Source organism: Agelaius phoeniceus, chromosome 1 (genome assembly GCF_051311805.1).
Source record: "Agelaius phoeniceus isolate bAgePho1 chromosome 1, bAgePho1.hap1, whole genome shotgun sequence".
NCBI classification, from domain to species: Eukaryota; Metazoa; Chordata; class Aves; order Passeriformes; family Icteridae; genus Agelaius; species Agelaius phoeniceus.
Window position 1 is genome coordinate 3,121,693 of NC_135265.1, and position 21,650 is coordinate 3,143,342.

A 21,650-nucleotide genomic window follows, 5' to 3' on the forward strand; every position below is an offset into this window, starting at 1 on the left:
TGTCCTAAACTGCTCATTTTGCACAACAAACATAACTGTTCCACAGGTTGATTCAATTTTCACTGCACAACATCCATATTATTGGATTTCACCAGGAGCCATTTTTTGCATCCCTGTGGTCCACAGCAGTGCTGCTGCAAGTGCAGGGAGGATGTTTTGATGTTTGGAAATTCATGAATGGCTTGGAAACCTCCTTCACCTCATATCCAAACAGGACAACCCCCGTGGCAGGGAGGAATGATGAGGAAGACTCCATTGATATAATAAGGCCAATTAATTACTTTATTATACTATATTATTCTGTACTAATATTACATTACATCTAAAGTGAATCTGCCAAGCACTCAACCCTGCTCACACTGCACAGAATCTCGTGACTGTCACCAACAGTCCCAACTCACACACACACACCTGGCCCTGACAGGCCAAGGAACCAAACACCATCACTATGGGTGAACAATCTCCATATTGCATTCTACTTTGGCACAACACAGGCACAGCAAATGAAATAAGAATATTCTTGGGGAGAATTGTGCCTTACTTTTCTCTGTGAAGAGAAATGTGGGGTTACACACCTGGCCCTGACAGGCCAAGGAACCAAAACACCATCACTGTGAGTAAACAATCTCCATATTGCATTCAACTTTTGCACAAACACAGGCACAGCAAATGAGATAAGAATTGTTTTGATCATTCTCTGAGGTTCAGAGAATGTGAAACCCAGAAATATTCTTGGGGAGAATTGTGCCTTGCTTTTCTCTGTGGAGAGAAATGTGGGGTTACACAACTGGCCCTGACAGGCCAAGGAACCAAAACACCATCAGTGTGGGTGAACAATCTCCACATTGCATTCTACTTTGGCACAAACACAGGCACAGCAAATGAGATAAGAATATTCTTGGGGAGAATTGTGCCTTGCTTTTCTCTGTGAAGAGAAATGTGGGGTTACACACCTGGCCCTGACAGGCCAAGGAACCAAAACACCATCACTGTGGGTGAACAATCTCCATATCGCATTCCACTTTGGCACAAACACAGGCACAGCAAATGATAAGAATTGCTTTTCCTTTCTCTGAGGCTCAGAGAATGTGAAACCCAGAAATATTCTTGGGGAGAATTGTGCCTTGCTTTTCTCTGTGGAGAGAAATGTGGCCACACACTCGGCCCTGATAGGCCAAAGAACCAAAACCAAGAACCATCACTGTGGGTGAACAATCTCCATATTGCATTCAACTTTTGCACAAACACAGGCACAGCAGAGATAAGAATATTCTTGGGAAGAATTGTGCCTTGCTTTTCTCTGTGAAGAGAAATGTGGGGTTACACACCTGGCCCTGACAGGCCAAGGAACCAAAACACCATCACTGTGGGTAAACAATCTCCATATTGCATTCAACTTTGGCACAACACAGACACAGCAAATGAGATAAGAATATTCTTGGGAAGAATTGTGCCTTGCTTTTCTCTGTGAAGAGAAATGTGGGGTTACACACCTGGCCCTGACAGGCCAAGGAACCAAAACACCATCACTGTGGGTGAACAATCTCCATATTGCATTCCACTTTGGCACAAACACAGGAGCAGCAAATGAGATAAGAATATTCTTGGGGAGAATTGTGCCTTGCTTTTCATTGAAGAGAAATGTGGCGACAACCTCAGTCTAAGAGCTGGTTTCTCCCTCTTTATTGAGATGTTCCCCCCATGGAATGATGAGAAACTCCCCTGGGAGTGAAGCTGTGGAGCAGATTTGGGATTTGCTTACCCAGGTAGGAGGTCAGGAATCTGAAGTACTTGGGGCATGGCCGTACCACGACTTCTCCCACCTCTGCTTCAGGCCAGCACGTGATGTTGTCCCACTGCCTCCTGCAGCCTGGGGAAGAGACAAAAGCAGATGGTGGAGCATTCAGGAGTGCTGGATGCAGCAGAGCAGCTCTGCAAAGGTGTGCAGAGCCCCTCACCCTGGCACAGGCACCTTTTGGAATGAAACTCTGCTGAGTATTTCCTTTAAACACACAGCTTTTAGCTCCCCCAGTCCCTAAAATTCAGCACTGTAATTTTCCAGAAATCAGTATGGATAAAACAGCAGATAAGGGCAAAAAAAAAAAAAAAAAAAAAAAAGAAAAAAATGGCAAATCAGGCTTGATACAAGAACACAAGAACAGTGTCTTCTCCTAGATTAAAAAGGCAGAAATCCCTAATTAAATATCTTTCTTTGCCCTTCTCACTCCTTGTTGCATTAAAACACCTGATCTGAGCCTGTGAGAAATTCTGTGTTTCCCCCAAATGCCATCACCTTTTCCTCCCCATTGCAATGACTGTGCAGCTCTCACAGCAGGAAGGGGACACAGATGACAATCAAGGACCAAAATCCCTTCACCAGAAGCAGTTTTCTTCTTAAAAAGGGAAAAGGCACAGAACACTGCTGGAGGCTGAGCAGGGACAGTGCTGTGGCCAAGAGAGGAGTGAGGGAAGGTGGCACATCCAAGCTGGGAATGAAGGAATGACCAACACAGGGAGAAAACACAGGGGTTTGTCAAAATGAGGCATTGCTGAAGATTTTCTGGGTAGAATCAAAGCTTTAGTGGAAAGAAAAAAATACTGTGTCCTTTCCATAGATTTTTAAATGTTTTGATTTTGCCCTTTGATTTCTCAAAAGGCATTAATAACACCCCATGCATGCTGCATTGTTGGATCATGTAACGTTAATGCTGAAGCCAAAAGGAGTTGGCAGGTTTCAATTAAAAAAAAAAAAGACTCAAACACATTTTTACATTGATATGTCACCATTTTATAGTTCTTAGCAGAATTTTGACATTTTCCCTCCTGCTTTATATTTCCAAGAGCCAGGCACTTCAGGTGCTGCCTGGGTGAGATGGATGGGTTGTCAGCAGAGCTCCCTGCTTCCAGCACCTCTGCCTTCAGTTATTTGTCCCATAATAAATGTTATTTAACATTTAACAGCCCATCAGATGGAAACACTCCCCCAAATGTGACTCAGAGCTGTTGAGGTCACCAGCCCCACAGGAGAGAGTCTGGGGTGTGAGGAACAAAGTGGTGACAAAATGTTGAGGAAATACTCCTGATGTGCCAGCAAAGGGAACTATGAAAACCCCTGTCAGGCTGCACTTGTTGGTAATTACACCCAAATTCCTCCTTTAAATCATCTCTTACTCCCTGAGCTAAGGAAAGGGCTGGTGTCATCACCAGGCAGATCTGTCTCAGATCAATAGAGAGCACACAGAAATGCTTTGAAGCTGAAAAAGAGCCCTTAGCTGGCTTTCAAAGTGATCTTGCAGGTTTTTCCTCCCCTCTTCTTTCCTGAACAAACGGAACTTTTGAAATAATGAAGTCCTGAGCTGAGTTTATCAGAGCCTGGAAAAGGGAATAACTGATGGTATCTCCTTCATGCAGAGCTCATTAAAAGTCAGGTTTCAGGTCCTTGCCCAGCTCAGCTCTCACAGCCTCACACTTATCTCCCACCAAACAGCCAGCAGCTCCAGCAGGGTCAGGATATGAAAGATTTCATGGAAAATGATTCTGTGGTGGAATATTTCACATTCTACAATCTTTTCCTCCAGCAAGTGCAATAAATTAGAGTGCAGCCATTACCTCATGATAGGTTATAATACAAAATAAAAGCCATCTGATAGCATCAGATGGCTTTTTAAATGCCCTGAATTATGCACTCTGAGAGTTTTGGTGATCTGTATCTTTTTGTCTGTTGACATTTTTCAGCACCACCTGTGATGTGTGAAGAAAGCTTTTAGATGCTCACTTTTGTATAAAAAGCTTTTTTTTTTTCTGATAAAAGGAAAGTGAAACTGGCCTTGCAAGACACATAAAGTGTATTTTTACAAATTATTGCTTCTGTAAACACTCCCTGTACCTGCCTGATAGCTCTTACCACACCAATCTTCCTCATTGCTGTCCCTGAAAATATTTCTGCAATAAATAAAGAAGGGAATGGAAAGAACTCTGGCTTGCAGTGCCTGTGAGGATCAGTGAATCAGGATGGTTTGGGTTGGAATAGACCCTCAAGATCATCTCATTCCAAATCCCTGCCACTGTCCCAGGCTGCTCCAAGCCCCATCCAGCCTGGCCTTGGACACTTCTAGGGATCCAGGGGCAGCCACAGCTGCTCTGGGCACCCTGTTCTGTGTCTTTCTTGTGCTAATTATCTGCAGTTCAGGAAAATCAGTAATTTTTAGTGAGTAGAAGAGAATAACTGGAGTTTAAAGAATAGGAACAATCAAAGATTGATACCTGCAAAATGCTTTGCATGCACAGTCCAGTGCTGTAGTAATCCCATCACAAGTTCAGGTAAAACTTTGTGCCCTTTCATCTGACCCAGCACACAGACATCATTTACCAAGGAGCCTTCCAGAAAATGCTTTTCTTCCTCCCAAACTGACAGACTTTTGTGGTGGGGTTTGCAGGGGTCCCAGGATGAGGGAAGAGATGAAAATCTTGACTCCATGTTTCAGAAGGCTGGTTTATTATTTTATGATATATTTTATATTAAAAGAAAATGATATATTGTAACTATACTAAAAGAACAGAAGAAAAGATTTCATCAGAAGGCTTGAAAAGAATAGAATGATAATAAAATCTTGTGACTGACCAGAGACTCTGAGACAGCTGGACTGTGATTGGCCATTAATTAAAAACAACCAACATCAATGATGCACCTGTTGCATTCCACAGCAGCAGATAATTATTGCTTTTCTTTTCCTCTGAGGCTTCTCAGCTTCTCAGGAGAAAAATCCTGGCAAAGGGATTTTTCAGCAAATATCATGGTGACTGATTTATCTTGGAAAACTGCTGGGACTGGGGGCTTGGCAGGCAAAAATCCATCTGAGGGCAGAAAGAGCTGCACTGTGCCTTGAAAGAAGGAAATCCCTCCCTTCCCTGTGGCATCACTTGGATGCTGCAAAGAGGACAAGTTTGCCCTGATCACATCGTGTTTGGGGATTGATAAGTGCTTCCCAACTAATTCATTATTTAATTAATCAGAATATAATATAATATAATATAATATAATATAATATAATATAATATAATATAATATAATATAATATAATATAATATAATATAATATAATATAATATAATATAATATAATAATAGTTGTGTTCTACCCTCCACTCAGTGTCTGCAGGGAGGATACAAATGTATTTATCAATCCTCACCCAGCGCAGCAAGTGGCAATGAGTTAAAAACGCAGCTTCTCTCCATTTCCATCAAAAGAACTGCTCTGCTCGCCTGCCTGTCCCAAAAACCAGGGCATGCACACTGCCAGGGGCTGTGCTTTGCTTTGGCAAGGATCCCAGGTGAATCAGGAGGACCTGTATAAAAATAAGTGTGTGGCTTTTCCAAGTCAGCAGCATTTACCACCTCTCTGGGTGTCCCAGGTGCAGTTTTTAAAGTCAGGGCTAGGATGGTGTTGGAGCCCTGGCTGCTGAGAATTTCAGATTTCTGTGCTGCCAGGCACTGACCCCCAAGAGAACACTGCACTGACCTGAGGCCCTGGAGAAGCTTCCAGAATGGAATGACAGAACTGGGATTGTGGGTGTGGAGTTTGGATAGAAGTGTGTGATATCACAGGGTGGGAAACTCAGAGTTTAAGGGTTTAGAATACAGGAATGGATATAAAGCAAGATGGAGGTTTTGGGGTGGAGGCTGCTCCTTCTTCACCTTCTCTTTCTTCTCCTCCTTCTCCATGGGTTTGGGTGGTTTTGTGTAATTGGATAAAAAAGTTCCCATTGCAGCCATGGGTGGTTGGTTATTGGGTTAAAAGAAAAAATAATTTAGTGTCATTTGTTAATTGGACAGTTTATCCAATTAAGGATAGTTTATTTTTTATAACAACTTCTCATTATAAAAATAAACTTTAAAAAATTAAATAAATATTTTTAAAAATAAGAGGGTTTTTTTCCATTTTAATTATTTAAACTGTGACTCCCACACCCTCAGCTTTGCCCTGCCCTTCCTTGCCAGACCCTGAAGTGCTCTCTGGAGCTGAATATCTTCTCCTGGAGAGATGCAGGGAGAAATCCTTCATGCCTCTAAAGAAGATGGAGCTCAGATCCCTCTATCCAGCACTCAGCCTTCCTCTCTGCAAGCCAAACACCCCAACCAGCAAGCCAAGAGCTGCACCAGCCTCACTCAGAGCCCTCCTCTAGGAGGTTCTGGCTCAGAAGTAGCTGCAAGAACCACAGTGACATGAAAGCTCTCATTTCCTCTCCCTTTGAAAGGTTAATAAACAGAAAACAGGTCAATTCTCACACTGGTTTGCAGAACTGGCAGGCTGAAGCATTAAAAACCCATTTATTGGATTCATATCTACACTCACAGCAAATTGTGGTCAAAGCTTATCTAGGAAGCAGCAGAGAAATAACTTTCCCTCATGAATAAACATGAATTCCAGAGCCTTGGCACAGCCCTGAGATGGGACTTGGTCTGGCTGAGGATGGAGATGAAGGCAGCAGGCTGGTACCAGGCACTCTCTGAAGCCAGCAGAACTCCCAGCTCAGGGAAAAACCCTTTGAGTACATCAGTCTTTCACTAAATCATGGAATTATTCAGGCTGGAAAAGACCTCCAAGGGCAGCAAGCCCAACCCCACCCTCCAAACCCTCACACCAAATTCTCCCTAATGCTTGGGGTCACTCCAGGTCTCTTCTGGAAGACATTCCCTCACATTTTGCTCTTGGAATCCCTATTCAGCTGCAGGGATGCCCGTTTGACCCCTGGGCTATCTCAGGAGCTCTCAGCAGCCTCAGGGACAACAGCAAGGCAAAGGCACAGCTCAGTGAAGGCAGGCTGAGCTATCCCAGGGCACCATCACAGCCTGCTGTGCTGCAGTCAAATCTCATTTTCACTCCAATTTCATACCAGCAGGCAGTTTCCAAGCTCTCAGGACTGTAAACAGCCACGGGGTGACATTTATTGTCCCCCCTGTGACAAGCCCAGCCTTGTGGCTCGCCTGCCTCGTTAACAGCATCTCATTACAAGCAATTATCACAGCATCAATCTTCTTGCCCCAGCTGAGCTCTGATCGCTCCCTGACTGAAGGGAACAGACCCCAAAAGGTGGTGCCTGCACCAATCCATGACTCAGCACCACCCAGGAGTTGGAATTTAATCTCAGGGGACGAAAATCCACCATGAGTCCTGGGTCACCTCTGCCACCACAGACTCCAGAGAGCAGAGACCTCCCAAACGAGGGATGGTTTTCTATTTAAAAGTTGTGTGAAATAATAAAAAAATACTGTAGACAGATTCTTTTTCTGCCATAAATTCTTGTAAATTAAATGCAGTTGAATTTTGATCCTGAAGTCAGGAAAATTTTTAGAATTCACAACCTCCCGTGCCCACCACCTGGGTCACCACAGCCACCACAGACTCCAGAGAGCAGAGACCTCCCAAATGAGGGATGATTTTCTATTTAAAAGTTGTATGAAATAATTAAAAATACAGTGGATAGATTCTTTTTCTGCCATAAATCTTGTAAATTAAATACAGTTGAATTTTGATTGTGAACCTAGGAAAATCTTTAAAATTCACAACCTCCTGTGCCAAGACATTGGTCTAAGTGTCCACTGGCAGAAAGATTCTATCCTTTTCAGAATTCACTTTGAACCTGCTCATTGCTGCTTTCACTAGGAACTGCTCAGTTCTTTTACAAAGACACAAATATTCACAGCCTAACTACAACATCCTTTGCCCTGGGGAGAAAACCCATAAAATCCTCTTTCACATCCCTCCTCAGGCATCTCATTTTCCAGCTGAAGTGTCCCAGCCTATTCAGTAGCTTCCAGCATGGAAACAGCTCCCTGTCATTTCTCCCTGGTATCTTTGGTGGTTTAATTCTACCCCATCCCTTCCTGGGCTTGCAGAGTAGGGTTTTACTCTATTTTTCTGTGACAGATTGGGTTTGACTGGGGTTACTTTGGCTCTGAGGTGTCACTGAATGCATCCTCCCTCCTTTCCCTGAGAAAGTCACTGCTGTGCCCTCCTGTCCTCAATCCCACTCACACTCCAGCATCCTTTGGGCATCTCTCCTTCCCCCAGCTCCACCTCATCACATTTTCAATTTTTTATTTGCATCACCACTGCCAGAGTGCTCTGCAGCAACCCCACCAGAGCTCCCCTTCCAGCTTCCCACAGCTTTGTGTTTAATTTGGATATTTTTTTTTGCCTGTTGAGCTGCCTGCTCTGCCTCCAGCCCTGCAGGCAGGATGTGACAGAGAATCCAAGCACTGGGGGAAAGCCACAATCCTGCCAGGCTGTGACCCCTGGCACGGTGGCATTTCCCTCCCAGCACCCCTGAGCTCTGCTGCTGCTCTGGTGCTCCTCTGCTCATCACTCACTGAGGGATTTGCAGCCCCAGTTCAGCAGAAAAGCAATCCCAGAAAGCAAAAAGGATCCCAACATTCAGGATAAGGGAAAAGAGTCTGCTTTGGACTTTGCCTCAATATCTGTGGCAAGTCCAAAATTTCATTTCTCCCACAAGCTGGACTTGATGATCTTAAAGGTTTTTTCCACCTTAACAACTCCATGGTTCTATTACAAGAAATCCGTTATTTACTATAAAACCTGGTTCATACTTCTGCAAGTAGAAGCTGTCCAAGCACTCCACAGGAATATATTAAAAAATAACTTTCTCCCTAAATGTTTGGAGAAATTTGACCCAAAGACATAAGAAGGAAACCTCACCTTAAAGCCTCCAGACTGAGCCAGTCTAATCAACATGAAAGAAATCACCAGTGACTGTTGCTGGAGGGTGATTTTTAAGCATGAAAATCCTGAGATTTTCCATCAACAACATCTATTGGGAAATAATTTCATTTAAAAAAAAAAAAAGGTTGTAATCTTTCAGCCTTTTTTAACCAACCAACTAAATAAACACTTGGTTTTTTTAATCCCTGTTTTTCATAAATCAAATTTGTGAGCTGAGCCCTTCTGCCTAACTCAGAAGATGTAAACTGAAAGAAAAGATCCAAGATTTAAGAAGGTTTACACAGGGTGTTGCCAAACCATGACTTATCTCCTCAGCAGCCTCTAAACAAGATCTGCAGTGCTCTGAGACAGGGCATGAATAAAGGATTATTCCAGGGTTTCCTCACTCAAATCCCTCTGCTCTTCCAGGAGTTGTGGACAACTGGATTTATAGAGAATCAGACTTTGAATTTAGGGACCTTCCTAGATGCTTTGTCCCATATTGGCATCTCCAGAGAGAAATTCAGAGCAAAGACGAGTGGCTCAACCTCTTGGCTTTTCCCAGTTTCACTTTTGGTGTGTGCAATATTCCCCAGGTAGAAAGGGTGGAGACCATCATGGAAGTGCTCTGATAAAGTCAATATTAATGGAAAAACGAAAAGAAAAGATGAGGCAGGAGAGACTTTTTAACCAGAAATCTCATGGGATTTGAGAGGGACAAACACAGGCTGCTGTCAGAAACAAAACCTCTGCATAGATGGATTTAATCTGAGCTCCAGATTAAATTATTAATTTAACTATCCAGAGCTTTGAAAATACTTGGAATTTATTTTCCATTGCACCAATGCCACTTTCTCCTTATAACTTTTGTATGGCTAAGGCTGTGTGCATTTATCTATTATCCCATGTTAAAAACACAGAAAGGAACCAAAACTTCTGCTGGCATTTAAAAGTGTGGCACATTCTCCAAACTAAAATGCCTTTTCCAACATAAATGTATGTCCACTAAGTGGCTGCTGATCCTGACAAACCCTGGGACAGCTGTTCCCAAATCAAACAAACCCTGCTGCCTGTTAGAGAGATTCCAGCCAGGAGTCAGCAGCAGCAAAACCAAGGCAAAGATTCCACCCCTGCTGTGTTTTAAGGCAGAAAACAGATTTTGGAACATCTTAATATCTGTGCAAAGGTGAGGTCAAGGTGAAAAGCAGGGGGGCGATGAGGTGCTGTGTGGGTCCATGCTGGAATTCCATCCTGGTTTTGGTGGATGTTTGCACATCAGGTGGGTGGGTGGGGGGCTCAGACAAGCAACTGAGGGACCACTGTTGGAAACATGGAATTTTTGAGGTTGGAAAAACATTTTGCAGGCATTGAGGCCAAAAGTTAACCCAGCACCACCATGTTTACCACTAAATCACCAAAATTCAACTGGGAGTTAGCAGTGCTCACTGGAGAGGTAGAGCTAAATCCCAATCCCAAGCACCTGGAGCTAAATCCCAATTTTCAGTGAGGCTGGGGTTGCATTCTTCCCTTCTGAAATACAGAATCACAGAATAGTTTGGGTTGAAAGAGACCTTTAAAGGTCATCTTGTTCAGCCCCCTTGCCATGATTTCACCTCATCTGGCCAAATCCTCTCCAAGCCACTGAACACCAGCACAGAGATTTTCTGTGAAATGTGGGGTTTTTTTCCCCCTACACACCTGAACTGCTCATTAAAATTTTTAATATTTAAATATTCCCTCATTTTCAATATTTTGACAGCAGGCAAGACAATCTGAACAGGATTCATCACATCCTGAAAGAGCTGCCTGCACCTGGCCAGAACACAGCAGAGAAACCCAAAACCAAGTGAAAATTCATCACCAAAAGTCATTCCCATGCCATGGCTGTGTGTCCATGGAGCAAAGATGGACAGAAAAAGAACCATTTTTAGGGAAAATTTTGCTGATTACTGTTTCCTCAGAAAGAAACTCCTGGTCTGGAAGAACAGCATCATCTTCAGGCTGGATCAGCCAACACCAAAGTCTGGGGCCAGTTTTACCACTGTGACGATGCTGCTCCTTCCTCATGTTTCAGGGGCCAGCTTTCACAGCAGAACCTGCAAAAGTTCTCCTTTGAAAAACCCATGGCTGATTTATTTTTATTTTGACTTTTTAGGGAGTGGGTTCCACCAGCATGAAGGTGTTTGGGAAGAGTCCCAGAGAGAAGAGGGAATGGTGATGGAAGGCCATTTGGAAGGACCTGTCCTACTGTGTATCTTGATCATTGCCAAAGAACTGGGAGAAAAAATTCCTGATAAATAAAAGGGAGCTTGACTTTGGTACTGATCCTACATGAGAGTCTGGGGTTTAAGGTCTCCATGTCCCATGGCTGAATTTTCTACTGTTGAAGGAGAGGAGACCCTGTGAAGGAATGGAGGGGACTGATGTCACCTCTGGGAGATGCCCAGTGCTGCTGGTCAGAGCAAGAATGAAACTGAGAGACCCTTTGTATCACCTAGGCTGGAATAATAGGAAAAAAAATTAATTAAAAATTAATAAAAGAGAATGTAGCAAAAAGTCCAGCAGGTCCTTTTGCCTTTAGAGAGACCACCAAGTTCAAACACATTTCAGACTGAGCTAAACTGGGTTTTTTTGAGTATGTTGACAGAGGTTTGATTGAGATTTTGATTTAGCAGTCCAGCAGCTGCCATTTAATGCCATTCCTGTTGTCTCAGGGTTTTTTAAGAGGCTGATGGATGTGGTACAAGTCTCATGAGAGCTCTACACAGCTCTGAAATGACAGAATCACAGAATCCTTGAGGTTGGGAAAGACCCCTAAGGTCACCAAATCCAACCACCAACCTGGCACCACCACATTCACCACTGATGCACGTCCTCAAGTGCCACATCCATAGGCTTCCCCACCCTGCTTTGGGCACTTTCTGGAATTTTTGAGCTGGATCAGCCTTCTCCAGCACCTGGAGAGCTGCTGATAACAGGATTGTCCCACAAATCCCACTGACACCTCATCTGCCCCAGGAGGGCTCGTGCAATGGGGAGGTGAGAATTCACTTGAACTTTTCCAAGCAAGGAACTATTAATTATTTCTTATCTTGCTGCACTGTAAACAGATGGTGATGAATAAACAGGCTCCTAATTTAAACTCCATCAATGTTTTTTTCCAGCTTGATTTTTAATTTCCATATGTTCACTGCTTCTCCTCCCATCAAACTTGATTTGACTTCTTTCGGGGGGGGACTGACAGAGGCCCCCCCCCCCCCCCCCCAGGCTCCAAATTTGGCTTTTTTTTAGCCAGTCTTCACTGTGGAGCAGCAAAAGCAATATTCAGAGTTTAAACAGCAGGGCCATTTCCCACCTGGACTTTTTTCCATGCCACAGTGGTGATGATGATCTTGCAGAACTCATCTCTATCTCACAACAAGTGTGAGGCATGTGCAAGGTAGCAGATGTGAACAGGTATTGGGAGGGGGAATGCCACTATTTTTCCCCCATTTTCCATTTTTCAAGACTTTTTTATTGGGTTTTATTCTGTTTACAAGACAGAAAGGCTCAGAGTGCAAACAAAAGAGTGCAGTGTTGAAGGACTAGGGGCATCAGGCCAGGTTGGATGGGGCTTGGAGCAACCTGGGATAGTGGAAGGTGTCCCTGCCCGTGGCAGGAGGCTGGAAGGAGATGATCTCTAAGGTCCCTTCCAGCCCAAACCACTCCATGATTCTGTGATTCCACAAAGGCCGTGCTCCCTGCACAGCTCTTGGTCTCCAGAGCTGCTCATCCCACCCAGACAGGAGTCATGGTGCCTTATTCAGCTGCTATCCCTAAATAACTCTCCTGCTTCTGAAGGAGTATCTGATTGCAGAGCAAATTAATTAGCAATAATGGGATAAACAGATAATGAGCTGAGCCAGCCAACCTAGGCCTGATTGATTTTCCTGCCTTTTTAAAAAAAGAGAGGGCTACTTTTTAAAATTTATTATAATTTCATTTGTGTGCTTCAGTTTAAGCTGAACTGTTTGTAAATTAAAACCGTGGAGAAGCGAAGCTTTCTCCAAAAAAAAAAAAAAACAACCAACAAACCAAAACCAAAGCAGAAATACTCCTTTGTGCATGAAGAAAGAGGCAAGTGAAAGAAGTCAGCAGGAAGCAATGCAGTGGTGGTGATTCCTGCCTTGCAGCCACCAGGAGCTCAACAGAGAGAGGGATTTGCCTCTGTCTGTGAGGCTGGGAAGGAAATCCTCTTCTTCCAGCCCTTGGGAGAGCTTCCCTCCTGCTGCTCAGGGCATTGTCAGCTGAGCAGCCACTGTGCTGCACTCATATATCCTGCAAAAAGCACCTGGAGAGCTAAATCCCAATTTTCAGTGAGGCTGGGGTTGCATTCCTCCCTTCTGAAATACAGAATCATGGAATAGTTTGGGTTGAAAGGGGCCCTTAAAGGTCAACTTGTTCCACCCCTTTGCCATGATTTCACCTCATCCGGCCAAATTCTCTCCAAGCCACTGAACGCCAGCACAGAGATTTTCTAGGAAATCTGTTGGTTTTTTCCTACACACTTGAGCTGCTCATTAAGATTTTAAGTATTTAAATATCCCCTCATTTTCAATATTTTGACAGCAGGCAAGACAATCTGAACAGGATTCATCACATCCTGAAAGAGCTGCCTGCACCTGGCCAGAACACAGCAGAGAAACCCAAAACCAAGTGAAAATTCATCACCAAAAGTCATTCCTGTGCCATGTGAACCTGGTCTCTGTCTACATATTCTTGATTTTAATGGCAAAGAACCAACTCCTGTGTTGAATCACATATTGCATTTGTGATGGATGAGTAATTCCATGACCGACTCTCACAATTAATAGCAAGTCTCACGTACATAGGTTAAGAAAAGGTTTATAGATTTACAGTTATGTTGTACCCCCTCACGTGGTTATCCAGAGACAGCTGGAGTTGGGACATCTGGGAGGGCTGGCCTGTCACTATGGGGACATCTGACCTTCAATCAGGATTTGAGGAGGAGATCTCCACTACTGGACAGCAAAGAAGGGGCTGATGGACAGAACTTTGGGAGGGGTTAAAGGGTTAAAAAGGGAAAATCTCCATTGTGAGGGGGCTGAGCACATGGCGGGGAAAATCTTTTGCTCCCAGCGCCGTGACCTTTATTCTTTATTCAGTCCCCTGTTTTATTTTTGATAAAGTTTAATAAACCTTCCTGAACCATGAAAAGTGAGTGGCTATTTCTCACACATTTGATGTCTCTGCCAGGTATTTCAGCATGGAAAGAACTGCAGGGCAGAGCAGTGCAAGGCCAGTCCTGCTCACCAAATCCAGCCCTGTCCCTCCAACACAACCGCACCCCACACACCCTTCCAGAAACTGGGCAAGCTCTGCCACCAAGTCATAAAACTCTCCTTCCTGTAGACCGGCAGAGAGGCTGCTGGGTGTCCTCTGATGGTAACAAACTTCCTTAAATGCCCAGACTTTGATCCTGGTGCTGTTTGGTTCTCCTCTGTACACACTGCCAGCTTCAACTGCTTTTCCCTGTGGATTTCCCCCGCACTGCATCCTCTGCAGCCTTTCCTGTGCTGGAAAACTGTGGGAACCCAGGAAATTCCTCTGGCTGCCCTGGAGGACTTGAGACTCTGTTAGGGGGCTCAGAGATCTTGGCACAGAGCCCAAGACCTCTGTGCCTTTGATTGAGCCCTTGGAAAAAAACAATTATCAACCTTATATGAAGAATTACAAGCCACAAAAGTTTAAGTAGAATGATAGTGAATCTATCACGGGGTGAAAAATAGATTTTTGGGCATTTTTAGAATGGGGGTTCAGGGGGCAAGATGGGGGAATCTGGGTGTGTCCAGCCTTTCTCCTTCTCCTTGTTGGCCTCCATCTTCTGCTGTGATGGTGGCACTTTTGGATTGGTTTAGAGTAGAAGCTCAGTGTCTGACATAGGTGATAGGTATTGGAAAGTAACTGTAAACATTGTACAGGTAGTTTTTAGTATAAAAAGATAACACAGCCCTGGGCAGGCAGAGTGCCTCTGTCTGTGCTGCTGGATGGACCTCGGCAGGGCAGGAGAGAAAATTTTATAGATAAGGAACAATAAACAACCTTGAGATCGAGAAATGAAGAGCTCTGACTCCTTCTTCGACTGCCAGGCTGAGAAAAGAGACTTTCCAACACATCTCAGGGTCACTCTGAGCAGCGAGAGACCCGAGAGAAAACAAATTAAATAAACTTCTCCTCATCAGAGCGAGGCAATATTTAGTGAGCACTGGGCTGTAGAATCACAGAATCATCAGGGTTGGAAGAGACCTTTAAAATTATCAAGTCCAATTGTCAAACCTCCTCAAATATGGGTAAATGCACAGCTAATGAATCACTCTCCTAAAAGAGAATAGATTTACATGGATCATCTCCTTCCAACCCACTGCCAAGGGCAGGGACACTTTCCCAGGTTGGTCCAAGCCCTGTCCAGCCTGGCTTTGGATGCTTCCAGGAATGGAAGAAATTTAATCTGAAAAGAAACCAGGATTTGATGCATGTTCAGCCCCTGTGAGGAAGGGGTGGGTGTTTGAAGACAAAAAAAAAAAAGAGGGTTAAGGAAAGACATTGTTGTTTATCAGTGGAAATCCACCTGCTTAACCCGAGCCAGTGATCAACCTCAGCACCATCAAGTGCTCTTAACAAGTGACTAATCTGCCTGACACATCAAATTACAGCTGTGATTAAGCCCCTCTGATCAATACAATTGATAATGGCTCCTAAACAAAGCTTTCTTTCCAGAATGTACCGAGACACTGTGTTTATTTCCACTCTTTTGATTAGAAAGGACAACAAAACACTCGTTCAACCTCAAGTGGTTCTCCTTTTCCAGAAAAGGTGTGGGAAGTGCAGAAGGCAACACAACCACCTGGCCATAAATCAAAGTTGAACACTGCAGATCACAGGGAGCTTCAATTTTCCATGCAATTTTCCAGGAACAGGAGGATGGAACTGGGTTAAAATCATATTTTTCCTCAGAGTTTTGCTAGGGTTTTTGCTAGGATTTCTCTTTCCAGCAACACTCAGATGAAACAGTCATCACCTTCATAGGATCTCATTTCATCACCTCCATGAGATTTCTCTCCAGCAAACTCCCCCCTTGCCCCCACCCATCGAAGTTCAAAGTTTGATTTAACAGCTCAGCCACATTTACTGAGTTATGGGGCCCCACTCCAGAAAAACACCTTGCTGTGAACACTCTGAGGGGGAAACACATCCTATGTAGGCACTTGGAAATTGTCTGTCCACACAGCACATAACAGAGTTCTCCACACACTCATCCACAGCACCCATTAAAAGCCAACAATTCTTGTTTTTTTCTGTTGCCTCTAGGGCAGTTGTGAGTGTCTGGATAATAAATTCAGGTATTGAGCTCCTAAACCCCGGCTGATGTTTTGGGGTAAATGGATGCCAAATGCTTTCCACAAAGGAAGGGACCTTAAAATCATCTCCTTCCACCCCCCTTCAATGGGCAGGGACACCTTCCACTGTCCCAGGCTGTTCCAAGCCCCATCCAACCTGGCCTTGGACACTGCCAGGGATGGAGCAGTCACAGCTCCTCTGTGAGAGTAATGATGGATTTGTCTTTCCAAACAAGCTGTGGGTCTGCTGGTAGATAAAACCAGCACTGAGATACAAAAGAAACAATGGGAAGGATTCCAGTGGTTGAGGAATGGAAAAAAAGATATTTGCTTTTACAAATAAACTTCAAGTTTGCTCATAAATGAAGGTGGATGTTGAAAGATGAAAGAAACAATGGGGAAGAAAAACCCCTAAATTCCATAAGAATTAAAAATTAAAAGGGAAGGTTATACATAAGAGGGAAATCTTTGGTATCGGGGAGTCTGAACCTCTCAAGTACCTCAGAAATGGGGAAAGAGAGAAGGGAAATGCAGATGGGAAATTGGGATAAAAAGGGAGGCTGTGTCCTCCAAAGGTTTGAGAGACCCCAGGGGATGCCCCATGGCCTCTCCCTTTATTTGAATAAAGACAAAAAAGACTCCACTGTCTCCTTTTTGGACATAAACCTCTGGAGTTTGTGAATTAATTTTCCTGATATCTGGAAACCTGTGTCAGGCCTCACCACCCTCTCAGGAAGGAATTTCTTCCTAATATCCAATCTAAACCTGCTCTCTTTGAGTTTGAAGCCATTCCCCATTGTTCTGTCATTCCAGTTCCAGTACTGTACCCATGGACAAAACCATTTTCCTGTGCTTAAATCTGCAATTTCTGAATCAGTCCAGTTCATCAGTAGTGACTGGTGGAAGTGCAGATTTATCCCAGTCCAATATTTCAGCATTCCATCAGGGAATAAAAACCTCCAAAGGATTTCTATATACTGGCTTTGGGCATTAATGACTTGCAACATGGTTGTGTGTCTTTACTTCAGAATGGGGAAAAATATTTTGAATGGTTTAATTCTGTTGTTACAGAAAAAGAAAAAAAAAAGAAGTAAAAAAAAAAAAAAAAAAGAACTGTTTTGGATTATGCTTTCCAATGAGAAAAAATCATTTTGGAAAAGCAGAAAAAGTATCATCACTTCAACTATTTATTCTCCTTTTAATGTATTGCATTTAATTTAATTTCTTTAAATATCCATGAAAATGAAATTAAGCATTTAGCTGGCTTTCAGATGAAGGTTTTTATCCACCCTTGAGTTTTGCCTTTACTGGATTCCAGAGGAACATTTCTTCAAAAGACTCCATTTAAATGTACAAGGACACTTGAAACAGCTTCCAAATCAAAGACAACCATCCATTAGCAGATAAAAGCAGGGGCCAAAAGCCTTCCTGGCATCCAGGAAGCTCCTCCTGGGATCAGCTTGGCCCAGGATTCTGCTCCATCAGGGCAGTCCTTCACTCTGTGGCCTGGCTGCAAACATTGCCGGACTGTTGGAGACTTTCCTCTTCCACTTTTCCCTCTTTTGGGAGGAGGGATGCAAATCTCAAGCAGGATTTCAGATTCATCTTCCCAGCCAAATGATCCCCTTTTTTTTTTTTTTTTTTTTTTGGATCCTGGCAGTCTCACCTGGGTTCCTACACTCCCTTTACTGACAGACATGGGGTTGGTAACTTGAGAGAGGCACTTGGAGGGGGAGAGAACCAAGAGATGCCTTAATTTGGGGTTCTGACAGCTCTGCTGCAGGACAGGGTGGGATGGGATGGGATGGGATGGATGGGATGGGGCAGCACCAAAACCTTCCTCCTTTGCTGACCATTGAAGCAAGAGGAGGGTTAAGGAGACTGGAGACCCTTCCAGGGGGATTTCTCAGGGTGGTGAGTGCTCCATGAACAAGGAGAGGATCTCAGCTGCCTGTCCCAACTCCAGAAAAACTTCACAGCCTTGGAGCACCCTCTGCTCCACCATGAGGACAGGAGCAGTTTTGGCACAGGGAAGGGAGGGCAGCTCAATCAAAGGAGATGGTCCCAATGACTTCCCTTAGAGTGGTCTAAGACTTAGGAGAACTTCAGGCTTTCAGTTCAGTTCCCAAGGAAAAAATGGAAAAATTCTTGTTCAAGGAGGTGGACAACTGTGATTGAACCCACTGAAACACCCCAGTCAGGCATTCCCAGCCAGGAGGCTGCAAGGGAACCTGCAGAGCTGCTCGAACCCTTGGCTGACTTTGGAAACATCTATTTCTCTCCCTCCTGAAGAGCAGCTGGAGGAATCCTTGCTCCAGCAGCAGAAGGGCTGGGAAATGGCCAGGACAAGGCAGCTGTGAGGCTGAGGGAGCTGGGTTTGCTGGCCAGGGAGGCACAGAAGCGTTGCCATACCTGAGGTCTGGTTGTCCCAGGTCAGCTCTGCCAGGCACTGGCTGCGCTCCTCCTCGATCTCCTGCATGATGCTGCACTCTGGCCGCGTGCTGGACGCCTGCAGGGAGGGCACAGAAGGAGACAGTGAGCAAAGCCCACCCTCAGGGAGGCATTCCTGGGGATTCATGGCCTTGTGGGACAAGCTGGAGCTCTCCAGGACCATTGCACAGATCTTCACCCAGCCTTATTTTTTGTTCGCCCAAGAGGAGGGAGAACAACCCAGAGCTGCTGTAAAAAAATCAGCATTTCTCTCCATTTCCTTAGGGAAAAAACCCCACAACCTATTTTTTTCTGATGATCAGTGGGATAATTTGCTTGTGGGGAACTTTGGAAGAATTCAAGATGGGGCCTCTGAATTGTTTTTGATGATGCAGTTTATTTTCTTATCTTGTACATAGGCAGGAAGGGTGAGTTCAGCTCACATCTTCACTGCATGGCTCAGAAGGTCATAAAACCTCGAGTTACAAGACCTTTTAAGGAGTTATTGACCAATAAAACACTGCCAACAAGGATATTTATGTTTTTGACCCAATCCTTAAATATTTAGTCTTATGGACCCAAGCTACAGTGTGAGCTTTCTTAGCCAACCATGTTATTGCACACAAACCTACAGTGCTGCATTCTAAAATCCTTGTTTACATCTGTAACTACTTTTATTTTTTCTATATCTTAAACTCTAAAACTCTAAACTTTCCTTTACTTAGCTTAATGTGTCTCTGCTTTAAACTATAAACCCACATTCTTGCTTCTGTCATCTAAGTTTGGGAGCCTTTTCCAAGGCCTCAGATCAAATCCTGGGTTTAATCCTAAGCTTTGGTTTCCAGGCCCAAAGTTCTGAGAGTTCCTTGCATTTTGGATTCCAACAGATGAGGAGCAATTCTGCTGCTCTATGCTCTGGAAACCCTGCCTGGCTCACCAGCACCACCAGCTATGTAGGGCAGGGCAGATTTAATATTTATGCCAGGACCAGTGGGACCTGTGCTTTGTGGTTTATTCCCTGGTTCTCACACTAACTCAAAGCACAACAAACCCCAAATCAAATAAGAACAGAATCTCTGATGCAGATTGGGAGATCAAGGAGCTAAAAAGCAGGAAATATCCAGCGAGAAGGCTTTTCCCCTTCAAGTGGTTTCTCCTCAGTCAGCCCTAATCAAGTTGTGTTTGTAATACAACAGTGGCCATAAATGTTCAGGTAATTAATTGTGGACTCCTCACAACTTGAAATTCATGAACTGCCTCATTCATAAAACGTGGAAATGGTGATTTTTAACTCAAAATAAAGGAACTCACACATATCTCAGTGTCCCCTTGTCACCAACACACTCTCAGCTTTGACGGGACACCTTGGCCGTTGCCATGGCCAGAAACTGAGGCTGCTCCCAACCCCAGCTCTTTTAAAGGGACTGCAAAGGGCATTCAACAGGGAGAAAAATGGATTTGGAGAAAAATGGAGCTGGATTTTCAGAAATCCAGCTGCAAAGAGGTGGAGAGAAGGGAATGATGTCAAGAGAGCCAAGCCTTGGCTTGAGTTCATACTGACCCTGTTAAATGTAATGTGGGAAAAAGCATCAGTGGGGTGAACTTCAGGAACAGATCATGAGGACAGGAGAAGTGATTGATTCACTGCTCCCTCTTGAGGGTTTTGGGAAAACCATACATTGTCATCAGAAATAGGCAGAGAAAATAAATTAAGAAAACAAAAATAATTTCCTGTCTCGTTTCAAAATGCGTTGAGTTATTGCTCTGTTGATATATTTGCCAGTCAAGGTTTTAAGACAAAAAAAGTCCAGCAACCCTTTTAAGGAACAATTGTTTGATGTAAATTTGGGTTTGGATTGCAAAATAATTTAACACAAATTAATCTCACCGTTTCCTATTAACCTATCCTGCTCTCTTCCCTGTTTCATGCCATGCTTGGTTTAGATTTTAATTTCCTTTAGGTTGGGAGTGGGCCTTGATTAGTAGTGTATAAACAAATAATTGTGGTTTTCTAGTCAAATTAAAAATAAATAAAAATACAAACACCAGAAGAAGGGGAATCATTTGGAGTTGTCTTCGTTCTCAAATATTTCTTTTCCCCAAAGGGAAACAGATCTTTGGAAATTTCATCTTGGCTCATCTGAAATACCATAGAGTTATTTTGTTTTGATTTACAGTTCTTCTTGCCATTTTATTTTAACCTTTAAAAAGCACGAGGGGAAGCATGAGAGATTTGCAGAACACTTGCTGGAAAAATAAAGATTGAAATGTTTTCAAAACATTCTGACTTTTTCAAGGGGAAGTTTTAACTCTCTGGACTTAAACATTTGCCAAATTCATCTCACATCTATAAATACCTCTGGTTTTCACTTTATAAATTAATTAATTCATACTACTCTAACTTTGATCAGGGCTGGCAAAGCACTCTGTAGTTCGACAGTAGATCTGAATTTTTTTAGGCTGTAAATTTTACAAAAAGCCCATTAGCAAGTACTTCACTGCCACTTCTTCCCTTCACTAAAATCTTATGCCTGAGTTGGATAATTGTATATTCACCCCAATGTTCCAATATTTACTCCTGAGTAAGTGGTTTTATCACCTTTAAAAAACAAATGAGGCTCAGTTTTGAAAAGTGGGCTCGTGACAGGCTCAGGTAAATTTGATTATACGTAGAATCTTTAAAATCTCATCATTTTTTTGCCATACAATCCAAAAGAAAATATATCTATGTTAGGCAAAACTCTGTAAAAAGTGTCCAGCAGCTAAATACCAAAATACAGAAGATCTTGGATTTGTGGTGCTGGTGCTGACTGCTTGTGAGCTTTAAGGGCAAGAAGGTGCTCACAACAACCCCAAGCAAAACTGCAGGGCAGGGGCAGAGGGACTGGAAAAGGTCCTGGGGGTGCTGGTGACAGCAGCTGAACAGGAGCCCAGGTGTGCCCAGGTGGGCAGGAAGGGCACTGGCACTTGGACTGGATCAGGAGCTGGGTGTGGGGCAGGGATTGTCCCCTCTGCTGGGCACTGGTGAGGCCACACCGCCAACCCTGGGGTCAGTTCTGGGCTCCTCGTGACAAGAAGGGCATTGAGGGGCTGGAGAGTGTCCAG

The 21,650-nt window shown here is 43.8% G+C and overlaps 1 protein-coding gene across 1 annotated transcript in view; it reads right to left on the bottom strand.

Moving 5' to 3' along the window:
• Window positions 1-21,650, bottom strand: part of VIPR1 (vasoactive intestinal peptide receptor 1) — a 121,473-nt gene that overhangs the window by 57,111 nt on the left and 42,712 nt on the right. Inside the window, exons 2-3 of the mRNA XM_077185988.1 lie at window positions 18,528-18,624; window positions 1,763-1,870 (exon numbers count right to left, since the gene is read on the bottom strand). Coding sequence (XP_077042103.1) covers window positions 1,763-1,870; window positions 18,528-18,624 — 205 coding nt within the window. The remainder of the gene's footprint in view (window positions 1-1,762; window positions 1,871-18,527; window positions 18,625-21,650) is intronic.